The sequence below is a fragment of the Salvelinus sp. IW2-2015 genome, unplaced genomic scaffold, assembly GCF_002910315.2.
Source record: "Salvelinus sp. IW2-2015 unplaced genomic scaffold, ASM291031v2 Un_scaffold2508, whole genome shotgun sequence".
NCBI classification, from domain to species: Eukaryota; Metazoa; Chordata; class Actinopteri; order Salmoniformes; family Salmonidae; genus Salvelinus; species Salvelinus sp. IW2-2015.
Window position 1 is genome coordinate 123,662 of NW_019943824.1, and position 24,092 is coordinate 147,753.

At 46.7% G+C, this 24,092-nt stretch overlaps 2 protein-coding genes across 4 annotated transcripts; both read left to right on the forward strand.

Annotated features, from left to right (window-relative positions):
• The first annotated feature begins 14,345 nt into the window (after positions 1-14,345).
• On the forward strand, positions 14,346-19,049 carry LOC112074136 (tensin-1-like). The gene is made up of 6 exons (XM_024141368.2): positions 14,346-14,688; positions 15,153-15,300; positions 17,491-17,580; positions 17,864-17,893; positions 18,504-18,576; positions 18,692-19,049. The coding sequence occupies exons 2-6, from the start codon at positions 15,159-15,161 to the stop codon at positions 19,047-19,049; spliced, it is 693 nt and encodes a 230-aa protein (XP_023997136.1). The 5' UTR covers positions 14,346-14,688; positions 15,153-15,158.
• A 1,326-nt stretch (positions 19,050-20,375) lies between these two features.
• LOC112074133 (tensin-1-like) lies at positions 20,376-22,532 on the forward strand. 3 transcript variants are annotated; one of them, XM_024141365.2, is made up of 6 exons: positions 20,409-20,529; positions 20,777-20,809; positions 21,332-21,500; positions 21,686-21,754; positions 21,880-21,909; positions 22,073-22,532. In XM_024141365.2, exons 1-6 carry the CDS (start codon positions 20,442-20,444, stop codon positions 22,200-22,202), a joined length of 519 nt encoding a protein of 172 aa, XP_023997133.1. In that variant the 5' UTR covers positions 20,409-20,441; the 3' UTR covers positions 22,203-22,532. The 3 variants fall into 3 exon arrangements, with proteins under 3 accessions (XP_070296501.1, XP_023997133.1, XP_070296500.1); XM_070440399.1 differs by having other exon boundaries at positions 20,780-20,809; XM_070440400.1 differs by lacking the exon at positions 20,777-20,809 and having other exon boundaries at positions 20,376-20,529.
• The last annotated feature ends 1,560 nt before the right edge of the window (positions 22,533-24,092 follow it).

A 24,092-nucleotide genomic window follows, 5' to 3' on the forward strand; every position in this document is an offset into this window, starting at 1 on the left:
TCTGATTTAGAACCATACTAGGCCAAACACATAGAAATATACCATACAGAACAAAACATAGAAAAACAACATAGAATGCCCTGACCAAACTAAAATYAAGACATAAAAAGGAACTAAGGTCAGAACGTGACAGTTTCTATARTGTGGGAAATGTGATCAACGCAATTAGTCACTTTCAATGTAATATACCGAAAACAAAAAAAACGATGCAAGACTAAYCATGCAAAATGAACTGTGCAAGAGATTTAGTTGTAGGGAGAGCGCATTGTAGTAGGATTCTATTGCAGTATGGCTCAGGCACTTACTCTACACAGACCTGTGCCAATAATAACCAATCAGAGCTGCAGTAGGCCTATATGCAAATAGCCATATATGGATCTGTGCCACTCAGTTTGAACTGGACTGTTTTTTATGTGTTAAAAGGGGAAGTGTTTTGAGATGGTCTTGAATAAGCTAAGTAGCCAATAGGCAAAAGGTAGTATAATTTGTAATAATGGTATGGGAATATAAATATATTTTAATTTGTAAAGTGGTTTCTTGATAAACATCAACATTTTCAGTCACCTCCTTGTCTGAAGGACAAGTGGATAAACAGGTTAATGTCAAGCCTATATGTTATTCAAAAGTCTCATGGAATGTAGGGCTACATTGAAACATCATATGGCTGCTACTTTAGGCTGAACGATAGAACATCTAATTCCATAAAAACATTTAATGGGATGCATATTTCTCCATTGTTTTGATGGTAGGTCACTCTGGTAGGTCTACATTATGACCAAATAGCCACAGTAGCCTATATTGTCACTGTTAGAACTGTAACTATAAAGAGGGAACAGCCTCAGTGTTCACAGTAAACGTGCGCCGGAAGTTGCATAGAAGTTTCACAACGTTCAAGTTTGCGCTCAGTAGACAGGAGGCACCTGATCCTGGATCAGCTCTTCTACTGTAAGAAGCTTGATACATACGGCTCCTGAACACTCCCAGGCCATTCTGTATCCTGTGTATGTGGTCTAACAGGACATTTAGAGCTGTGGTAACGACCTCAGAAATGCCAAACAAAGCAGACAGACTGTGGCTGTGGTCGCTAGTTAAACGCTAGTCAAAACCCTCCTCAGCAGGTTCATGTGCTTTCCAGACTGCCGCGGTCACCTCGTGAAAAAACACTCAAGAAGCTTCTCCGTCAAACATTAGACAAATGGATCCACACGGGTCAGCGATCCACACGACTGCAAAGTCAACACTCTGGCGCCGCAGTAGCAGCGAGAGGCATTGGAGCCTGGTCAGCACCAAAAAGACTAAACATTTACATCAAGCCTGGTCAGCACCACCAGACTAACCATTTACATCAAGCCTGTCAGCACCACAGAACTAACCATTTACATCAAGCCTGGTCAGCCACCACAGACTAACATTTACATCAAGCCTGTCAGCAACCAACTAACCATTTACATCAAGCCTAGTCAGCACACCAGACTAACATTTACATCAAGCCTGGTCAGCACCACCAGACTAACCATTTACATCAAGCTAGTCAGCACCACCAGACTAAACATTTACATCAAGCCTAGTCAGACACACCAGACCTAAACATTTAATCAAGCCTGGTAACAGCAACAGAATAACATTTACATCAAAGCCTAGTTAGCAACAACTAAAACTGGTCACACACAGACAACCATTATCATAACTAGTCAGCCAGACTAAACATTTACATCAAGCCTAGTCAGCACACCAGACTAACCATTTACATCAAGCCTGGTCAGCACCACAGACTAACCATTTACATCAAGCCTGGTCAGCACACCGACAACCATTTAATCAACATGTCGCACCACCAGATAACATTTTACAAACTAACCATTTACATCAAGCATGGTCAGCACCACCAGACTAACCATTTACATCAAGCCTGGTCAACACCACCAGGACCAGACTAAACATTTAAGTCAGCAGGTACAAAAGCGAGGAGGATTGTTTCAGCCTAGAAGGCGAGGGAACATCTAAAAGGCTAAGCTGACCTCTAAAGTTAGAGGTCAATATAGTCAAGGCTAACGCTAAACCAGATAATAGTGATTTAGAAAGGTTTGGAGATACTGAAGTGCATCCACTATCCAATGATCGCTCTACCCTTGTGCGCACACAACCACTTTCTAGCGAGATGAGAAACCAGTGGAAGAGCAAGCATTAATGTAAGGGACGTTTTCTCTTCATGGAAACTACAGATAGAGCCTGGGAGAGGAGGGCTGGAGCCTGGGGAGAGGAGGCTGGAGCCTGGGGAGAGGAGGGGGGACCTGGGAGAGGAGCTTGAGGTCTGACTCAGGCTGGCTTGGCCACTGAGCAGGAGGAAGGGCTGCTCTCCTGATTTACAGCCGGTGTAGAAAAGCACGACAGCCCATAAATAAAAGCACTCAACACACATAGGAGGCCTCAGAGTCACCGACACCCAGCACGCCAGCCAAGATACTGTCCACACCACCACCAGAGCCAAGCACCAGTCAACAAACACAATTGACAAAACACAACGCACAAAGTAAAAAAAAATCTGTTTGACTTTGACTGGACATGGCACTGTATTATCAAAATCACATTTCAACGTCTCAACACAGAGGTGAGGAATAAAAAAAGTTAAATAAAAGTTGACTTGAAATGTCTCGACAAGCCGCTGACTCATTGAACTCCTGTTGAATGTGAATAATCTCTCAGTGAGAAAGTCCAGAAGTGGGAGCTCACCGTAAAACCTTCAAGAAGAGCTTCCTGACTGTGGGGCAGGCCTAGAGCAGGAAGTCCAGGCAAGGCCATGAAGAGAGAGATACGTGTTGGCATGACTGAATGGGACTAGTACTTCATCTCTAATCGCACCCTATTCCTCACGTAGTGCACTACTTATGGCCAGGGGCCATGGGGCTCTAGGGAACAGGGTGCCATTTCAGATGCATCCTGGGACGGCTCATGGCCGTAAGAGAGAACTGATGGTGTGTGGTGAGGTGTCAGCAACAATCTCACTCCACACGTCTGATAACCCAGAGGAGAGCGATCACACAGGGGACAAGCCGTGGAGYGCGAGCAGAGAGCTRCACACCGTCTACTCTGAGGAGGGAGACAGAGATGAACTGGATATTAAGGCCTATAGCCAACAGGGAGGGAGGCTGGCAAAGTGGAAATTGGGGACGTCGTGCCTGAAACCGCCCTGCGGAGGAGGTGATGCATCATCGACCTGCTTCCCAGGGTGACAGATTTAGTTCATGGTGCCTCGGCCGAGAGGTGTTATCCGTGTTTCACGGGCTGTGGGTGTCAATCACTAAATGGCCAATGCTACCAAGGACAGGAGTTATGAGTTACTGTTAGGGACTGTACTTACTAGCATGGCCAAATAGTGAGGACACTTATCTGGGATGTATTCCTAGCTTGGAACAGTGTTTATCAGATTGCAGACAGAGGGATGTTATCATTGACCTCAGAGCAACTGGGACAAGGCGGTGGAGGAAGGGAAGTCAGCCCAACATGGTGGAGCAGGAAACCCACAAACAGACACAGTAGCTCCAGGAAAACCAGGCTAATCTAGTACACGCCAGCTAACAAACCACAAACGTCTCTTTTCTTATATCRGAAATGAACCTAAAGATGTCAGGCCTCTTGTCCAGGGTTGTGTTTATTAGGGCAGGCAGCGGAAAATGCTTGAAAACAGTTTGCAACAGGAAACGAAAAGGAACATTTCTTATTGGAGAAGTTCAGGTAATCCCTCCCTGTTTCAGTATGTTTTCTTCCGTATGGTGTATGATGAACACGAGTCACGACCCAGGCTCTGGGGGAGGTGGAAGGGGAGACCAAGAGGACAATGTATAGAATATCCCTCCCTGTGCGACAGGGGTCAGTTCCTCCTCCGGTGTTCCATCTTTTATGAGGGACGAGCGGAGGGTGGTGTCTTCAGATCAACACCCGCCGCCATAYGGTGCCTGGTGAGGCTCTGAGGTGAAGTTCCCRCTAGGTACAGATCTTGGATCAGCTTCCACCTCCTCAATCCTAACATTAACTAAGAGTGTGGGAAATGGAAAACTGACCCAAGATCAGCATCTAGGGGCAACTTCACCCTAATCCGCCACCTAGTGAGACAGCRTCGCCATTTCCTGGCCTATGGCAGGACCTCAAAGAGGGAGAACAACCTCTCAGGTGGACCGTCTCAGACCCAGAGTAGACTAAAGTTTCAGCTCTGCTGGGGGTCCGATGCTGGGGGTCCGGTGCTGGGGGTCCGGAGGGAGAGGCTCAATGACAGGGGGTAGAGGGTGATGGGAGGGGCTGTAGCGATAAGAGAGATATGAGGGAGGAAGAACTGGAGAGTTTGAAGAGAGGATGAACAGCCATGGATGACAGAGGGAATGACAGGGGGATGACAGAGGGGATGACAGAGGGGATGTGAACAACAGAACAAGGCCTGGATTAAGGTGTCTACGACGTTGTGGACACTGACAGGTTATCACCTCTGGACTGTTGAGCTTCCTCTGCTCTTGCATTCAAGCTCATATCTAATACAAACTGAGATAATGGCTTGATATCTGTCAAAGGCTTCCTGATTCTATCCCCTTGGTTCTCGTTTCTTTCTGATGATTGGGTTGATTGTTAACTCTCACAACAAAAGGCCTGAAGTAACTGGAAACATCAGACAGGAAACCTCACACCAAAACCCCATCTCACCACCTGTTTCTGTCATGCACACAGTACGCCCTTTAGTTGAATGTAGAGGAGTGCTTATAGACGAAGCAGTTGTGGCTTTGCAGAGTCAACACAAGATAGGAATCAATATAAAGTCCTAAACTGCTATATAGACTTTCAGTTACAGTACGACCCATCCAGCTTCAGCAGAGTACACGTTTCCTCTTGACATTAGTTGGTTTTGTAGGACTTTAAAATGGTTTCATAACCCTATCTTGGGTCTGTGTTTACTACCGCAGTTATATGGTCACCATTACAACCCTACTGGTCAGCAAGAGCTCTGCCAGGTCACCGTTACAACCCTACTGGTCAGCAAGAGCTCTGCCAGGTCACCGTTACAACCCTACTGGTCAGCAAGAGCTCTGCCAGGTCACCGTTACAACCCTACTGGTCAGCAAGAGCTCTGCCGGTCACCGTTACAACCCTACTGGTCAGCAAGAGCTCTGCCAGGTCACCGTTACAACCCTACTGGTCAGCAAGAGCTCTGCCAGGTCACCGTTACAACCCTACTGGTCAGTAAAAGCGCTGCCAGTGCTGTCACCCAATCCAGAGACTCCCTACTCTCAGAGAAGAAGAGTCATTTGACCAATCACCTCACGCTCCCAATCAATGTACACAGTGCAACCGGCCTAATGCTAGCAATCTGATTACACACACTCAGACCCAGACTGTTCAATGGTAGCATCCTAAATGACACCCTATTCCTACATAGTGCCTATAGATACCGGTCAAAAGAGGGGCACTATATTGGGAATAGGGTGACATTTTGGAGGTAACCAATGTCTCTGCTGAGCCACAGCCAAAATTCCCTCCCGGTTGGGTCTTGGCAGCAGCCATTGCTGGGATAGCACTAATGAACGGCATTCGTGAGTAACGGAGACCCCAAAACTACTTCCTCATGGTGATAAACTCCTTATAAAGTAACTGATTGACACAGAGTAAATAGTCTTCTAGATAGTTCTGGAAAGTATGTGGACACCCCTTCAAATTAGTGGATTCGGCTATTTCAGCCGATCAGCCGTTGCTGATAGGTGTCTAAAATCGAGCACACAGCCATGCAATCTCCATAGACAAACATTGGCAGTAGAATGCCCATACTGTTGTGGCTGCATTGTGTATGTATTGTTTTCTCTACCTTCTTGCCCTTTGTGCCCAATAATGTCTGTACCATGTGTTGTGCTGCTACCATGTTGTTGTTTATGTTGTGTTGCTACCACACTGTGTTGTCATGTGTTGCTGCCTTGCTATGTTGTTGTCTTAGGTCTCTCTTTATGTAGTGCTGTCTCTCTTGTTGTGATGTGTGTTTTGTCCTATATTTATATTGTATTTATTTATTTATTTTAATCCCAGAGGCCTTTTGCATTTTGGTAGGCCATCATTGGTAGGCCGTCACTATAAAAAAAATTTGTTCTTAACTGACTTGCCTAGTTAAATAAAGGTTAAATAAAAAATAGAATACTGAAGAGCTCAGTGACTTTCAACGTGGCATCGCCATAGGATGCCATCTTTCCAACAAGTCAGTTCGTCAAATGTCTGCCCTGCTAGAGCTGCCCTAATAAACTGTAAATTCTGTTATTGTAAAGGTGGAAACGTCTAGGAGCAACAACAGCTCAGCCTCGAAGTGGTAGGCCACACAAGCTCACAGAATGGGACCGCTGAGTGCTGAAACGCAAAGCGAGTAAAAATAGTCTGTCCTCAGTTGCAACACTCACTACCAAGTTCCAAACTGCCTCTGGAAGCAACGTCAGCAAAATAACTGTTTGTCGGGAGCTTCATGAAATAGGTTCCATAGCAAAGCAGCTGAACACAAGCCTAAGATCACCATGTGCAATGCCAAATGTCGGCTGGAGTGGTGTAAAGCTCGCTGGAGCAGTGGAAACCCGTTCTCTGGAGTGATGAATCACGCTTCGCCATCTGGCAGTCCGACGGACTAATCTGGGTTTGGCGGATGCCAGGAGAACGCTACCTGCCCCAATGCATAGTGCTAATTGTTAAGTTTGGTGGAGGAGGAATAATGGTCTGGGGCTGTTTCTCATGGTTCAGGCCCCTTAGTACCAGTGAAGGGACATCTTAACACTACAGCATACAATGACATTCTAGACGATTCTGTGTGGCAACAGTTTGGGGATGGCCCTTTCCTACTTCAGCATGACAATGCCCCCGTACACAAAGCGAGGTCCATACAGAAATGGTTTGTCGAGATCGTGTGAATGAATTTGACTGGCCTGCACAGAGCCCTGAACTCAACCCCATCGAACAACTTTGGGATGAATTGGACCGCCGACTGCGAACCAGACCTAATCGCTCAACATCAGCGCCAGAACTCACTAATGCTCTTGGCTGAACGGAAGCAAGTCCTTGCAGCAATATTCCAACATCTAGTGGAAAGGCTTCCCAGAAGAGTGGAGGCTGTTGTAGCAGCAAAGGGGGGAACAACTCCATATTAACGCCCATGACTTTGGAATAAGATGTTCGACAAGCATGGGTCCACATACTTTGTACCTGGGAGTATCTCGTCTTATAGKTAGTTCTGTAAGGTATAATACTCTCTCTGTTTCTACCTTGCTTCCATGACCCTCGCTAGTAAACAAGCCACAGGGAAGCTCAGTCTATGATTAATCCACAACTTCTTGGCAATCAGTTCTCAGCCCAGCCATCCCCATTCAGCATTTCCCCAACAGCATACAAAGGAAATGGACTGAACAGAGTGATGCTAACGTTGCTACAAGATAACACTGATAACATTGTTAGCGCATAGCTGTGCTATCCAGATGACAGGACAGTATCTCTGTTAGCTTCAGATGCTAGCAGGGTACACATACTAGCATGCCTAGGCTAGCTGAGCACTCTTCCAAGTTTGTGATCTGAAGGCAGTCAGTGTCCACACAGTCATCAACAAACAAGCAGATACAGTGGAACAACTCAACTCCCCATGTTCAGTAGCAAAATAATAATTYCATTACTAGTGGAACTACAATTCTCGGTATGTGGCATACAAACTGCAAACAAAGAAAGCAGAGGAACACACCCACTGACTTATCAATCCAAGACAACACAAAGCTTCCGCTAAGCTTCAACCTCCGTCCACCCACCGCTCTGTCTTTGTTTCTTGACAGAAAGGCCGTGTTAGTTTGCTCTGAGAGAGGAGAGGAAATGCATACCTTGTGACGGCTGCCTGGCGGTGACGTGGCTGCTGCTGCTGCGTGACAGGACTAGCCCTGGTACGACCAACAACTGAGCTCTCCACACACACACTGGAGAGGAGGAGGGAGAGGGAACGAGAGACAGCGTGCTGGAGAGCACGAGTCCCTCCCTCTCTCCACTACCCTGGTGAGCATTTGCTCTCTCTTGCACACACACAACCCCTCCCCCTCTCCCCCTTGTATATTCTCTCCTTTTATCTTCCGTGTGATGCTAGCTCTCTCTTTCTCAATAGCTCCTTTGGTTTTCCCGCAGTAACTGTGATTCTCTCTAATGATCCCTTTTGTCAGTTGTTTCTGCCGCATGCACACACACAAAATCAAAACAACACTGTCTCAGACACCATGTGTCTCTGTTCATTCCAAGCCTTTCTGCACCAATAACTGCCAGCAGCCACCTGATTTCCCCAGCCATCAAATAGCCAAAGCAACACCCCTGCGAGCGACCAATGGAGACACAACAACCGACTCAGACCATCACCATGTTATTCCGGCCCGACTAGGTGTTCAGCCTCGCTTCAGCCTCATTAATGCTTCCGTTTTCTCGGTTGCTCTTTTCCATGAACCTACTTAGCTAGGACCTTTCCCTCAAACCACAGGCCATTCTCTAGTCCCCATTAGTCTGACAGCTTGAGTCAAAGACCCAGCAGAGAAAACAAGTTAAGATGGACGATGAGGGACGATGTCTTAAGTGGTTTCACAAAGACAGTTGCTCTCTCCCTCCTGATACATTTTCATTTGCCAGCAATGAAGTGATCAATGGGGCAACTAAAAAAGCCAAAAATAAGTGAACTTGAAGAGTGCCAACTGGGTTAAAGGAGAAGGCCATTAATTTGGGCTGGTCTAGAGGAGCCTCTGGAGGAGCCGGTGCAGCAGGTAGAGGTACGGTGAAGAGATTCAACCATGGTGAATGCTGAACTTGGATGGTGAAGGCCCTGTTTTATTTTTATTATTCTTAAAGGGGGTCGGAATTTCAAGGACAAAGAGACAGATAGTAGGAGCATAGACAGAGGGCCTAACGTGGCCTGGTGTCAGGGCTTAAGACCACACCGAAAGCCCTGTTGAAGTCAGGTTACACCGAAGCCCTGTTTTGAAGTCAGGGTTACACCAAGCCTGTTTGAAGTCAGGGTTACACCAAAGGCCCTGTTTTGAAGTCAGGGTTACACCGAAGCCCTGTTTTGAAGTCAGGGTACACCAAAGGCCCTGTTTGAAGTCAGGGTTACACCGAAAGCCCTGTTTTTGAAGTCAGGGTTACACCGAAAGCCTGTTTGAAGTCAGGTACACTGAAGGCCCTGTTTTAAAGTCAGGGTTACACTGAAGCCCTGTTTTGAAGTCAGAGTTAAACTCCAATGGTACAGAATGAGGCATCTTATTTTTTCAGGGGCGTCATACGACAAAAAACCATCTACATTCCACATAATCTAATTGTGATCACATGGGGAGAAAACTGAGCTATTATTAGACACATTTTGTTTTCCGACTTTTCTACGTAGGGCCAGGCTGAACACTAGCTGGCATGTGACACAGGCTGCATCCCATAGGCCCTGGTCAAAAGTAGTGCACTATATAGGGAATAGGGTGCCATTTGTGACACATCCATAGAAACAACAAGCCTGCATGACTTCCTGTATCTGGCGTGGGTTGTGCCTAGAGAGGAACAGAAGGTGTGAGAGAGAGAGAGGGGTCCGACAAGTGGTTGGGATGACAGCCACTTCAACAGATGTTTGCACTCCTTCAGTGGCTTATTGCTGACCTTCCACACCAGCTAAGTAATGCTAGGTGATATAGCTGTTTGCTTCCACAAGGTGTATTTCAGAAAGGTAATTGCACCTTTGAGACCGCGGCTGCAAGTATCGTCCAAGGACAAACATAGCAAAACATGGTTGTTTTTGAGACCGGGCTGCAAGTATCGTCCAAGGACAAACGTAGCAAAACATGGTTGTTAGACCGGCTGCAAGTATCGTCCAAGGACAAACATAGCAAAACATGGTTGTTTTGAGACCGGGCTGCAAGTATCGTCAAGACAAACATAGCAAACATGGTTGTTTTGAGACCGGGCTTGCAAGTATCGTCCAAGGACAAACAAGCAAAACATGGTTGTTTGAGACCGGCCTGCAAGTATCGTCCAAGGACAAACATAGCAAAAAATGGTTGTTTTGAGACCGGGCCTGCAAGTATCGTGCCAAGGACAAACATAGCAAAACATTGTTTTGAGACCGGGCTGCAAGTATCGTCCAAGGACAAACATAGCAAAACATGGTTGTTTGAGACCGGGCTGCAAGTATCGTCCAAGGACAAACATAGCAAAACATGGTTGTTTTGAGACCGGGCTGCAAGTATCGTCCAAGGACAAACATAGCAAAACATGGTTGTTTTGAGAGCGCTTTAGAAACCCGCCATCCAGAGATTGGGTCTGGCCATAAACGCTCCAAAAGTGATCTGCTTTAAAAGCCGTTCCAATGACCATAACTGTCTCAACTTGAAGACCTCCCAGCATCCTTCAGTAGTRTAGTGGCTTCAGCTCAGTGGGCTAACACAATGTTGTGGTGCACAGGAGACCCAGGTTGGAACCCAGTCAGTCTCAAAAGTACCAGAGATGTCATTAAGGCAAATCAATAAGGCAAATTCTAGCATAATGACTGGTGCTAGACAGAAACATTTGCATAAATTCCAAAACATTTATTTGGTGGCAAAAACACTAGCGAGCTAAATTTCCACAACCAACCCCTAAAAATCTAGATCAGTGAGGTACACTGTTGAAGAAAAGAAACTGCATGCGATGCAATCTCATTCACCACCTGCACAAAGATACTTCCAGGGTTCCTGAGTGGTGCAGCGGTCGAAGGCACTGTGTCTCAGTGCTAGAGGCGTCACTACAYACCCTGGTTCAATTCCAGGCTGTATCACAACRGGCCGTGWTTGGGAGTCCCATAGGGCGGTGCACAATTGGTCCAGCTTCGTCTGGGTTAGGGTTTGGCCGGGGTAGGCCGTCATTGTAAATAKGATTTTTTTCTTAACTGACTTGCCTAGTTAAATAAAGGTTAAATAAAAAAATACTGGTACAGTATAAATCTAGCCTGTTGAGAAGGGTTGTGATTCCTGTGAAGAGGGACACAGGCAGAGGAAACCTAGCCGGTTTCTCACACTCTGCTGAGGGAGGAGACAACAGAAGAACAGAGATCTGCCTCTACTAAACTCTACAGAGATCTGCCTCTACTAAACTCTACAGAGATCTGCCTCTACTAAACTCTACAGAGATCTGCCTCTCCCTAAACAGAACAGAGATCTGCCTCTCCTAAAAGAACAGAGATCTGCCCCTCCTAACAGAACAGAGATCCTGCCTCTCCTAACAGAACAGAGATCTGCCCCTCCTAACAGAACAGAGATCTGCTCTCCTAACAGAACAGAGATCTGTCTCTCCTAACAGAACAGAGATTGCCTCCCTAACAGAACAGAGATCTGCCTCTCCTAACAGAACAGAGATCTGCCCTCCTAACAGAACAGAGATCTGCCTCTCCTAACAGAACAGAGATCTGCCTCTCCTAACAGAACAGAGAATCTGCCTCTCTAACAGAACAGAGATCTGCCTCTCCTAACAGAACAGAGATCTGCCTCTCCTAACAGAACAGAGATCTGCCTCTCCTAACAGAACAGAGATCTGCCCTTCCCTAACAGAACAGAGATCTCGCCTCTCCTAACAGAACAGAGATCTGCCCCTCCTAACAGAACAGAGATCTGCCCCTCCTAACAGAACAGAGATTGCCCCTCCTAACAGAAACAGAGATTGCCTCTCCTAACAGAACAGAGATCTGTCTCTCCGTGTGCGTGCGTGCCTGCGTGCGTGCCTGCATGCATACGTGTGCGTGTTTGTTGAGTGAGAGATATAGAGATAGATTACTAGAGAGAGAGAGAGGCCCAGGGAAACCCCAGTGTGAGGTGAGTGATGTCACTGTGTAGGAGTGGGTCCAGGCCAGGGCTGCAGGGTGGTTAGCTGCGTGGGTGTTGTAGTTTTAGGAAACTCCCAATGCCAGGAAGGAACTGACAGATTCCACTGGACCAGCTCACAGCTCCCAWCTCATAGTTCAACGCCCCAGGGAATGGACTAGCTCCACCCCAACTCACCCAATCCCAACATCGATAGGTGAAGGGTGGCACATCTCTGTCTCCTCCCAACCAATGAGAGAGGGAGGGGAAGGCTATGCCAACTCAGTATCATTTGAATCATAGCCTAGTGAAGGATTTCTCCCCTTCATCTCAACCAAACCAAGTGTGATGGCAAAGGGCTACTCTATTTAATCTAACTAAAGGAAAGAAAACACAGAAAGGAAGGAGGAGAAGAAGAAATCTAGCTCCAGGTAAGAAAAGCTTTCATAGGAGTTGATTCAGGACTTGGACTTGGCTTGAAGTAGGTTATCAGTCGAACTGTTCTGGACTGGGAAGTATTTTGTGGGCAATATCAGGAGCACTAGAAGTTGCCTACAAAAATAAGGAACAGTGTGTTCTGGTGGGTAAGCAAGGGTAGCTTTCTCCCTCTCTTCTCTTTCTCTCTCCTCTCTCTCTCCCCCTCTCTCTCATTCTGCTACTGTAGCGTTGTTGACATGGCCTCGTAAATAGCTGTGGTCAGAGCTCCTCTCCATGTGTCACTGTGGAACCCCTCACCAACTAACACCCTGCTGTGCTGATGATCAGAAGCTGCTCCCGGTGACCAGATATCACATGTTCCTCTAAGCAGCTGTTGAAAGAGAAGGCTATTTTTTAGATGTAGAGGTGTGTGTGCGTGCGTGCGTGCGTGCGTGCGTGCGTGCGTGCGTGCGTGCGTGTGTGTGTTCACCGTGCGGCCACTTGCCCTCACCAGGATGCTACCAAACCGCACATCCCTGTCTCTTATACACATCTAGATGTGTATAAGAGACAGGCCTGGATGTGTGCGTGCGTGCGTGCGTGCGTGCGTGCGTGCGTGCGTGCGTGCGTGCGTGTGTGTGTTCACCGTGCGGCCACTTGCCCTCACCAGGATGCTACCAAACCGCACATCCCTGTCTCTTATACACATCTAGATGTGTATAAGAGACAGGTGTCCCACCGCTCTAACCACTAGGCTACCTGCCACTACTGCATCATAACACCTTATAACTGTTACCAAACATTCGTTAGCAGGGACAGTTACAAAGGACCTTGTTTTGACTGTCAACCTTACAGGCACCGCTGCAGATTCACAATGAACACTTTGTCCCAGAACATGCTGTGAACTATAAGAAGCACAGTCACAGTCTAATGCAGTATATCAACGGCATTCTATCACCACTGGCTTATTCAGTGATGTGCACTGTTTACATGTACTCTAATACATCTAATTCTATATTGGAAATAGAAGCTACTGTTTCATGTCCCCAGCTTTGTCTGACCTTGGTAATAGGTGGAATCATCATGGCATTGAGCTAGCTAGATAGAACATCTTCGTTGTGCAGGACAGATATAGTCTGAAAAGCTACGGTGAGCTCTGAGCTGTGTCCTACAGCAAGGGGAGAGTTGGACACCATGGAGATGAGATATAAGGTGGTAAGAATAGACATGCTGGTTGAGTTCTCAGCTACCATGCATTTTCCACATTCACYTCCCGCCACATATGGAAGCGTATGGTATGGTTCTCACAGATGCCACCAAGTGGGCTTATTTGGTAGTTGCCTTTGTCMTTCTACRGCGGATGTTGATTTGGTGTCTGGTATTTTATTAGGATCCCCATTAGCTGTTGTGAAAGCAGTAGCTAGTCTTCCCAGGGTCCACACAGAACATGAAASATGACATAACACTGATGTATGGTGAAGCAGTGTTTCTCAATCTGGTTCTGGGGGATTCCAGAAAGTGCACATTTTGGTTCTATCCCTGCTCTAATTTCTCTCATCTCATTTTAACTTCCATCTTTATTCTGTTTGTTTAATGACTTCACAGAATAAAACTTTTCCTTTATTTATTTTTTTCTCTCTGTCTTTTTCTGTTTCTGTCTCTTGTTCTGTCCATCCATTCCTCTGCTCTGTTGGACCACCCTTCACGCCATTGCATCTGCCTCTGCACCTCCTTCCTCCTCCTTCTCTACCTCCTCCTCCTCCTCCACCTCCTCCTCTGCCTCCTATCCACCACCCCCACTGTGAGCAGAGTACAACGCTCGTATTCAGGGCATCAACGAAAGCATTTCCACTACGCCACAATCTGACCGCCATCGCTCTTATTCTTTCTCTGGTTTGTCCTCTCTCTCTCTCTCTCTCTCTCTCTCTCTCTCTCTCTTCTCTCTCTCTCTCTCTCTCTCTCTCTCTCTCTCTCTCTCTCCTCTCTCTCTCTCTCTCTCTCTTCTCTCTCTCTCTCTCTCTCTCTTCTCTCTCTCTCTCTCTCTCTCTTCGTGACAACATGCTTTTAAAATAAGCAAATCACTTATTTTAAGGTTGGAATGATGTATGAAACCTGGAATGTACAGTGTAGATACGCTCTGAAACTTAATTCCAAGATCCACATTTTAGATCCACCCTAAAGTTATCGTTCTTCCTAAATACATTCCTGAAACTGAAGGAAAGCCTTTGGGAATTCCTGACGCTGTTGTTGGCGTTCCAGGGATGCGTTCCCGGTGGATGACGCGGAGGAGGCTCAGGAGACCGTCCGCCGTCGGACCACTAGCGAGGGGCACTACCAGAGTGGCAATGAGGACCCTCCAGCCCACACGGGGGCGCCGGTGCGTTCCCCTGTCCACTCGTCAGACTTCCACATCCTCAACCCTGGAGGAAGACCCAGAGAGGTAGAGTACATACCCCTATCCAGCCACAGGCAGCAAGCTCTCTCTCTCTAGTCTTTATCAGCTTAAATGTTCTTCCATTCATTGAATAGTTCATTGTTTCACTGTGAGAGTAATCGCATGTCTGTGTGTGTGTGTGTGTGTGTGTGTGTGTGTGTGTGTGTGTGTGTGTGTGTGTGTGTGTGTGTGTGTGTGTGTGTGTGTGTGTGTGTGTGTGTGTGTGTGTGTGTGTGTGTGTGTGATGTGGACTTTGTGTTGGTGTGTGTGGGTTTGTAATGTGTCGCTATCCCGTATTTGTATCTGTGTGTTATTTTCTGTCTGTGCCTGTTTGCATTACCTCTATGTGTGTATTGTCCTTGTCCGGGTGTATTTTCTGGCTCCTTCTGTGTCTGTGGGTGGGCGTGTGTTATGTCGTGTGTTGTGTGTGTGTGTGTGTGTTGCGTGTGTACTGTGTCCCCTCCTTCCAGGGCCCCATGCACAGCTACCGCGAGGCGTATGAGGATGATGATGCTGACGGTCGGGCTGCTGTCAGTCCTATGTTCAGCAGTGGTGGTGAGGCCCACCCCCTGACCCCTGCCTTCCCTGTCTCACCTCAGACCCCTTACTTCAACATGTGTAAGTTCACCTCCCTGCAGACAGAGGGCGCCAGTAGACCTTACTCCATTGCCACAGTTAGTCAATCATAATTATACGACTGCAATAAACGTTAAGTATGTAGTATCTTTCATACTTGCAGTTGCAGCCTAAAGTGATGCACAATAAGTGGTTGTAGAAGGGGGCCCAGTTCCAATGCTTTAAAGATGCTTCCTTCTTTACTGCCTTCTTATAAGGGAGGAACGATGCGTTCTAACATTATTTGGACAGGGCCAGAGAAAGTCACTGCTGTTACTGAAATGTTCAATTGTTGGTGTTTWGATTGAGACTAATCGGTGGTGGTGGGTTTCCTAAATTAATTCAATAACACCTTTCTTTCTCTTGTAGAGATTATTCAATGGTAAACTAATACTAATTCCCTCTGTGAAAGAAATKATGAGAGAGACTGGGAATAAAAATGAAAAATGACATTTTAATMATTTAGCAGGCACACTTATCCAGAGCGACTTACAGTAGTGATAAATCTTTTAACTTTTTCATACTGTTCCTCTGTGGGAGTCGAACMCACAACCCTGGCAAGCTACATGCTCAACCAACTGAGCCACACAGGAATAGATAGAAGATAATAATGTATTGTAGTTTCAACACTTCACCTATGACCTATAAATCATGTCAGGTTAGACAGTAGATTGCTTCTTGGCACCATAGAGATACCATAGAGATAAATACTGTATCTATCTGTATTTATCTTAATGCTTGACACATGATCATTTCAATAGACAGACTGCTTTTGGACTTTTGGACTTATTTGGGACCAACCAGGGTTAGGGCTCCCTATTCCTGCAGTGGTCACCGCCACACTGTAGTTGAAGTAAGGACCCGCTTTGAGCCCCCAGATACCCCCCTCCATCTACCCCCTTTGCCCTGCCCCACTACCCCTGCTCTGGTCCCTGTCTGCCCTCTCTGGAGGCACTATCTTTGAAACAGACAGACAAAGAATTGATGTGGGATTCTTTGGTAAGTTGAGGATGCATGGATTTTCAGATTACTGCTCAATGTCCAGTCCACCAYGCCAACCCTAGCCAAACTCTTTTCCACCGCTGGCAAACTGATGGAATTTCAATTCACTTCATGAATTGACTGAATAAAAAAATGGATTGGACCCCAATCCTGGCATGTAGTCATTGTGTCTGTCTCCTTGGATATACAGTACTACTATGTAGTTACTAGATGTACTGTTCAGGATGCCATTGGTTCCCTCTCCGTGTCACCAGTCCCTCAGTGAACTGTTCTGTGTTGGTCTGCTTTCTGCATGCCGTGTCCCAACTCTTGCATGGCCAGGGCATGTTGTACTGTGTCTCCATTCACCATCCTGGTTGTCCTGTTGTTGTAGTTTGTTGGTTGTTTGGATCTGACACTATGTATTCTGTATGAAGCAGCTCAGATCTTCTGTAGGCTTAACACTTACAGTTCTCTCGCTCTCCCTCGCTCTCGCTCTCTCGCTCTGTTTCTCTCGCTCTCTCGCTCCCTCTCTCTCGCTCTTCGCTCTCGCTCTGTTTCTCTCTCTCTGTCGCTCTCTCTCTCTCTCTTTCTCTCGCTCTTCTCTGTTTCTCTCGCTCTCTCTCTCTGTTTCTCTCACACTCTCGCTCGCTCTCGCTCTGTTTCTCTCGCTCTCGCTCTGTTTCCTCTCGCTCTCGCTCTGTTTCTCTCGCTCTGTTTCTCTCGCTCTCTCTCGCTCTGTTCTCTCGCTCTTCTCTCTCGCTCTGTTTCCTCTCGCTCTCTCTTCTCTGTTTCTCTCGCTCTCGCTCTGTTTTCTCTCGCCTCCCTCTCTGTTCTCTCGCCCTCTCTCTGTTTCTCTGCTCTCTCTCTCGCTCTGTTTCTCGCTCTCTCTCGCTCGCTCTCGCTCTGTTCTCTCGCACTCTCTCTCGCTCTCGCTCTGTTTCTCTCGCTCTCGCACTCTCGCTCTGTTTCTCTCGCTCTATCTCTGTTTCTCTCACTCTCTCTCTCGCTCTGTTCTCTCGCTTTCTCTCTGTTTCTCTCTCTCTCTCTCTCTCTGTTTATCTCGCTCTCTCACTCTCTCTTCTGTTTTCTCTCTGTTTCTCTCGCTCTATCTCTGTTTCTCTCACTCTCTCTCTCGCTCTGTTTCTCTCTCACTCTCTCTCTGTTTATCTCGCTCTCTCACTCCCTCTCTGTTTTTCTCGCTCTCTCTAGCCCGTTCTCCTCCAGGCTTGGCCAAAACCCCTCTCTCTGCTTTAGGACTGAAGCCCCACCATCCAGCAGACATTCTCCATGGTGGATCAGGTCAGATACACACACACACACACACACAAACACAACGCACACACAATCAATTACACACACACACACACAACACACAAAACAATCCATTGTGGATCAGGTCAGAACACAAAGACACACACACAACCTTTTCCCATCTAGGTTTTCTTAGTCCCCCAATTGCTTCTACACACCTGCAAACGTTGGTCTCTTGCTTCTCTTTCAACGGTTCCTCCTCCTCTTTTTCTTACCTCTCCCTCAATCACCGACTGTTTTCTTCTTCTACTTCTTCTTTCTGTTCTGTCAGACTGTGAATCTGTAAGCGATGAGGAGCAAGGTAAGGGCGTTTCTATGGCAACACGTGGCATCAACCTCTCATCCCCGTCACACAGAGTACCCATAATCCTTTGTGTTCGGCCATGTTTGAAAACCCCTCGTTTTGAGCGGAGGATCTTGTTATGGCGTCTCGGTTTTGCTCTACCTTCTGTTGTTTGCTTCTAGAGGAATAACACAGTCCCACTATACAGGCTGCAACCGCAAACATTCTGTTTTGATTGGCTATCAGTGGTTAAGTCCTGCCTCTTCTCGAATTTCATTGGGTGCCCAATGCGTCCCAAAGTTTCTGAAACGTGAAGAAAAAGTTCAGGTTAAAGTAAGGAATTTGTTAAGGTGTGAGGTAAGGTTACAGAAGGTTAGGTATCACATCTATATTTGGTTGTTAACCTGTTGAGTGGGCCTGTTTAATGCCTCCACCTCTCAACTTTGCATCTGTGTTAATCCCACTTTGAGTCTCCCTCAGGATGTTTCTTTTCTTTTTTCACMGTTTTGGGAATGACCTCGCCAGGTTTCATCTGTCGGCCCCCCTCATAACAGCATCYCTTTGACTCCCTGTTTAGCCTGCCAATAACAGTGTAATAATAATATATGTGTGTGTGTTTTCACTACAGACKGCCGTGGTTATGGTGGACGCCCCTTTAATGATCCTATATCTTCCAGTAGTCCCATCCACAGCCCAGACGGGTGAGTACTGTACTGTTCCTGGGGCACAGAGTTTGGATAACCCAGGGGAAAGTCTTGAAATAAGAGGAATAAAGATAGTCCTAGGTTACAGCTCAGTGTTTCTCTCTCTCTGCAGCATGAGGATGACTTCCTCCATTCGGCTCCAGGCTGACTCCGGCTTCCACTCCCACCCCTTGGAGAGCGCCCAGCACACCCCCGTTCCGTSCTACGGCCCCCACTCCCCTGAGGGATCCCAGGTCAGCGTCGTGGGCCCCCTCCACACCGTCCCCGGAAGCCCCAACACACTCCACCGCACGGTGGCCACCAACACCCCACCAAGCCCCGCCCTCCAGCGCCGCCTGGCCAACCAGGCCAGCCCGGGTCTGCCTCGTCACCCCACACCGCCCAATGGAAATAGGGTACAAGTCCCCGGCAGCCCTGTGATCCCCGCAAGAGGCTCCAGAACCACCGCCGTCCCTCCGTCAGCCTCTTGAATTGGGCTGCGCCACCCACTATGCCAGTGGCCACACACGGCCGCCGAATGACAGCAAGGGGCGCGACCACCCCACATCCCTCCTTTCCCATGTATACGCGCCCAGAGCGACTGCTTCCAGAGAAGAGGCGAGCGCCCGAGATGATGCCACCAGTGTGGACGAACGGATGCCAACTGGGGTGGGCTGTCTGATTTGGGATGAGTGATAGTGGGAAGACGACCACGCATCAGAATCTACTGGTAACCCGTAAAGCCTTACCCATGAGAGGGCTAGCACGCCCAGATGCTGGTCCACTCTCTGCAACAACCCGCACTAAATACCTCGACGTTTGCTCGTTCCCAAAGTCTCCGGAGCTACGGGATGAGGAGCGGCGGGGGTACAATCCTAAATTAGATTCTATAAGACTAAGTCTGCTGCCCTCATGTTCTTTAAATGGGATACTACGTTTCAATCTACCTTACAGATCTATGCCAGAGTGGAACGCCGTCCACGTAACTCATTAGTCCATAGCCGACGAGCAAGAAACTTTGTAGCAGCTGGCGAGATCCCAGACTGCTCTATTTCTGGATTGGGGCAGGAAGTCGTCAGACGATCATAGGCCCCCCTATTTGTCTCTATTGTCTTTGACGCATCGAAGTCACTCACTCATCGTAGACAGACTCCAGCAGTCACCGAGACCACCTCAGGGTCTGAACGTGCACAGCTTGTCCAAGTTGAACACGTCTAGAATTCTTCTGAGTATCAACTTCACCTAGGACCAATTCTCACCCGACGCACAGGCCATCTAGTATCTTGCTGAGACCGACAAAGGGAGCATGGCTCTTCCAGTCATCCAGGACAGTCACTCCTTCAGTAGGGGCCTATCGGCTTGGCCATGAAGGTGCCTGCCCACTCTCCCACCGCCCCAGCGCAACAAGAAAGTGTAAGATAGATCTTGAATCTAAGTCGCAGGTGCTATCGGATCAATCACCTAACCCCGAAGACCGCACATCCTTAAGACCTTAGATGATGAATTAAAGCAAAAACAGTACGCTATCGAATCAGCAAAAGAAACTTGCTTAAATAGATGTCGTTATTCTCTGTTATTGGTTATTTTGGCAGTTGGTGACAAATTCACAAGACGAGCTGTGGTCGACGCGCCACTAATTCCTGATTGACGCTACGAGCCTCCCAAAAGGCGTGCCGTCACTGATGGAGGGCTGTTTCCCAACGAACCGCCTCCACTTCTGGTGAGTTCCAAACAGCACTATCTCCAACAGAGAACATCGGTCAGTAGCTCTCCCGCAAGTGACAGTTTACACACTGGCTAATTATGTTGCTTGTGCAGGATGCTCGTCTGCCCTCGGTGTCCAAAACACTCGATGAACTCCTCTGGCCCTGCCCTGCAAGCTGATGATCCCCAGCAAAGATCCCAATGAGGAGGCCCTGGAGCTGGACACTCCCACTGACACAGTGGCCGAGCTGGTGAAACAAGGAGCAGGTGASGACAAACTGCACCCTGCATTATTCAGCCCATTCTCTTTCATMTGATCATCAATCCATTCCAAGCCTTCTATTACAACAGTAGATACATATAACAACAATGAATAACAATCGGCCAAATTCTGTTTTACTTTTACTACTGTAGTACCTATGTAGTTACCATGCAGTTACACAAATACATAGTTTTCATGTACTACAGCGGTTTTGTTTCTCCTCTCATGCTCGGATACCCTGTTATGTTGCAGTAGCACAGCAACAAGTCCCCGAGGAGGCCCATGGTAAATACTGCACTGTGTTTTTGGGTTCTATTTTGGCATTATTAACCCCCTTGTCCCCACACTCCCCAGACTGATATTTCAGCTCTGCATGGTCACCACAGAAGCTTCCCTCTCACTACCATGCCATGCCTGCCTTAGTCACATCTTTGCTTGTCATGGTTGTCACTCAAACGAGTTGTCACAACCAACAGCGTTCTATAACGCTGTTCTTTAGGTCTTATGCAGGGCAGCTGTTGTGAGGTTTGAAACATTGTCTTCTGGATTGGACGTGTGTTCTTTTCTCTTTGGTAGAGATAGCATGGCACTACCTACCGACAAATGCATGGAGTGAGCATTCTGATCGGAGAAGAAAGGGAAGATATGGAGCTACTAATATGCAGCCAGCTGTTGCCTCGATCTGTTTTTCAACACTTATCCACAACATGTTTAAATGATTGCACTAATTGTTGGGAGTTGAACTCCTTCACTGCTTCATTTTCAACACTGACTGATTATGCACCATTTTGTTTTGTTCTCTCCCAGCATGCAATGTTCTTTACATCAGCTCTGTGGACATGGAGTCTCTGACCGGTCCTCAGGCCGTCGCCAAGGCAATCAGCGAAACGGTGGCCGTCAACCCGTTGCCCGCGGCAACAACCGTCCACTTCAAAGTGTCGTCCCAGGGCATCACCCTCACGGATAGCCAGAGGAAGTGAGTAGTAACCATGGAAACAGGAGCACCCTACACCCACAGTCAGAGCCATAGAAATCTGTCGGTATTCAATCATTGATTCTGTGTGCTACACTAGTATGTCAAACTGTTTTACTTGAATTGAGCTAGCTTGGTGACAAACTCTGAGATTTCCAACACTAACTCTGAYTTTTCTCCTGCCCTAGGGTCTTCTTCCGAAGGCACTACCCAATCAACACTGTCACCTACTGTGACATTGACCCCCAGGACAGGAAGTAAGTGTTTGAGACCAGATCTTTCTGCTGTGCTAAAGTAGTGAAAATAGTGCAAATGTAGCCTACATAGMSAAGATTTGTTGATTGTTCCTCCAAAATTAATTTGTCACATCTCGTCTTCACAGGTGGAGCAAGGAAGGAGGTGGAACGGCAAAGTAAGTCTCACAACCCAAATCACTCTATTATACATAGAATAGGTCATTAACTAGATGGGACAAATAAGTCCCATGGTCCACATAGGCCTATAAATAACTACATAAAATCATGAACCATCTCCTACATATTCAAACCAGGCTTTTATTTCTCTTGAAACTTCAGACTGTTTGGTTTCGTGGCACGTAAACAAGGAAGCACAACGGACAACGTCAGCCACCTGTTTGCCGAGTTGGACCCCGACCAGCCTGCTTCAGCCATCGTCAACTTCGTCTCCAAAGTCATGAGGCGATGAAACCAACCAACCCCCGGCAGCCATTTTTTTGTTCTTCCATTTTTTTTCTTAATTTTGGATTGTGTTTCATTATTTTCTTCTGTTCTCTTTGTTTTCTTCTGCGAGATTTTATGTTTGAAGGACTTGGAGGTAATCCAAGATGGCGTCAGAGGAAGTTGTGGCTGGAGTGGTGACAGTGATAACGTGGCTCGAGCTGGTGGAGGAAGATGGTTTCTTCCACAGGGTAACTGTGGAAGTCCAAGTGGAGAAGCTGCGTGCTAAACTACGTATCAGTGGGAGAAAAGGACACTGACATTTATCAGGTTTTCGGATTGATTTACCAAAGGTAGCACTCAGAACAAGTATGTCATTATTAGATGGTCAGTTTAAGGCGTTGTAGGTTTTCTTTTCTTTTTTGTTCTTTTTTTACAATGGGACTYTTGAAATGAAACAGACAAAAACAGAAAGAATGCTTTCTTCTTGAACTTTATTCTGTCTTCAGAAAAATAGTTTGCCTCAATGGCTTCTTACTAAAGAATATTTAAGAAGACATTTTGCATGTTAGCTCGATCTTTAAGCTTGGTCCACTAAAGTAATTTGTGAACCCTCGAGTGGACATTTCCCAGGCCTGTTGTATGTTGTAAAGGGCTCAACAGCGAGAAAAATAAACTGTTCTCAACTTCACCGAGCAGATCAACCTTCTCATAAAACACATTGCTAATGTTAGGTCCAGACTTGACCAGTCGATCCTGGAGCGCACTGATTGATTTCAGATGTGGGAGATGGATTACTCTGGCCTGTGGAAAGGTAGCTGGTAAATCTACTGCTGTCACTCCTCCTGTCCACACGGTGGTGCCGATTATCCACGTTTGAACTCAATCCTGCTTGACTCAGACTGATCCTCACCTGCTGGCTGCTCACAGACACTGCTACTTAACACACTGGAAACAAACGCCAGGGACTGGTCCGAGCCCTGGGCCCTAGGCACTGTCCTGCATGTTTTAGTCCAACTGCACCCCCCTCCCTCTAAGCTACGTTCAACATCACCAAAACGGCCATTCTATGCTGTGTTCTATGAAGACTTTAACCCTAAGACAAGAAAACAGAGGTTGTTTGCCTTGTTAGAGACTGCATGATATTATAAACKATTTTTGGACTCTACTAAAGAGTCCTAAAAAGAAAAAAGAACATGTAGACAGCCTTTTGTTGAAGTAGTTACTCGATGGTGAGATGCGATATTTATTTTATTTTCTTGTTCCAACTTGCAGCAGGGTTTCACTGTATCAAGCAAGGTTGTCTTTCATTTTTAACCAAAAGGGAATTTATCCTCTCACCAGATCGCATCTACATACCTTTAGACAAACCTAGAGGTTGTCACACTGTGTGTAAATGCCTGCTTCTCAAACACAACCACCCACCATCTTTCATAAGCTAAGGAAAATGTATTGATATCAAAATGTTATAGATATACTACTTTGAAAGGTGACATAGCTAAAAAAAAATATTTATTTTTGTTGCTTTGTTCCTCCATGATAACTCATATATACATATATTGTACAGTCTACATAAAGAAGATTACCTTAAGGATTGAGAAAAAAATACTTATTTTGGCTAATGATTTCAAGTCGGGAGATTTTGAAAGGCTTTTGATATATATGGTGTACATTACTCAGTACATGTATGTTTGTTCTACAGCTCGTCATGTTTCTTCTTCTTCGCGTTCTCAGAGATTGAGGTTAGGCATGTATGGGATGAAAGCATATGATTTTTACAGGAAAAATGCATGGACAAAACCGTCCGGGTGGTATACCAACATAATGTTCAAGTTTGTCTTAAACGCTGCCATAATACAGCGAATAATATCAGTTACATGGCAAATGTTGTTGCCAGTTTTAGGGTCAGCTCTTGAAT

Excerpts from the sequence above, each read along its gene's own strand:
- LOC112074133 (XM_024141365.2), top strand. The coding sequence starts at position 20,442 with ATGATCCCCAGCAAAGATCCCAATGAGGAGGCCCTGGAGCTGGACACT. Across the intron at positions 21,501-21,685 it reads CTCACGGATAGCCAGAGGAA|GGTCTTCTTCCGAAGGCACT; the intron begins GTGAGTAGTAAC and ends CTCCTGCCCTAG. Across the intron at positions 21,755-21,879 it reads ATTGACCCCCAGGACAGGAA|GTGGAGCAAGGAAGGAGGTG; the intron begins GTAAGTGTTTGA and ends TCGTCTTCACAG.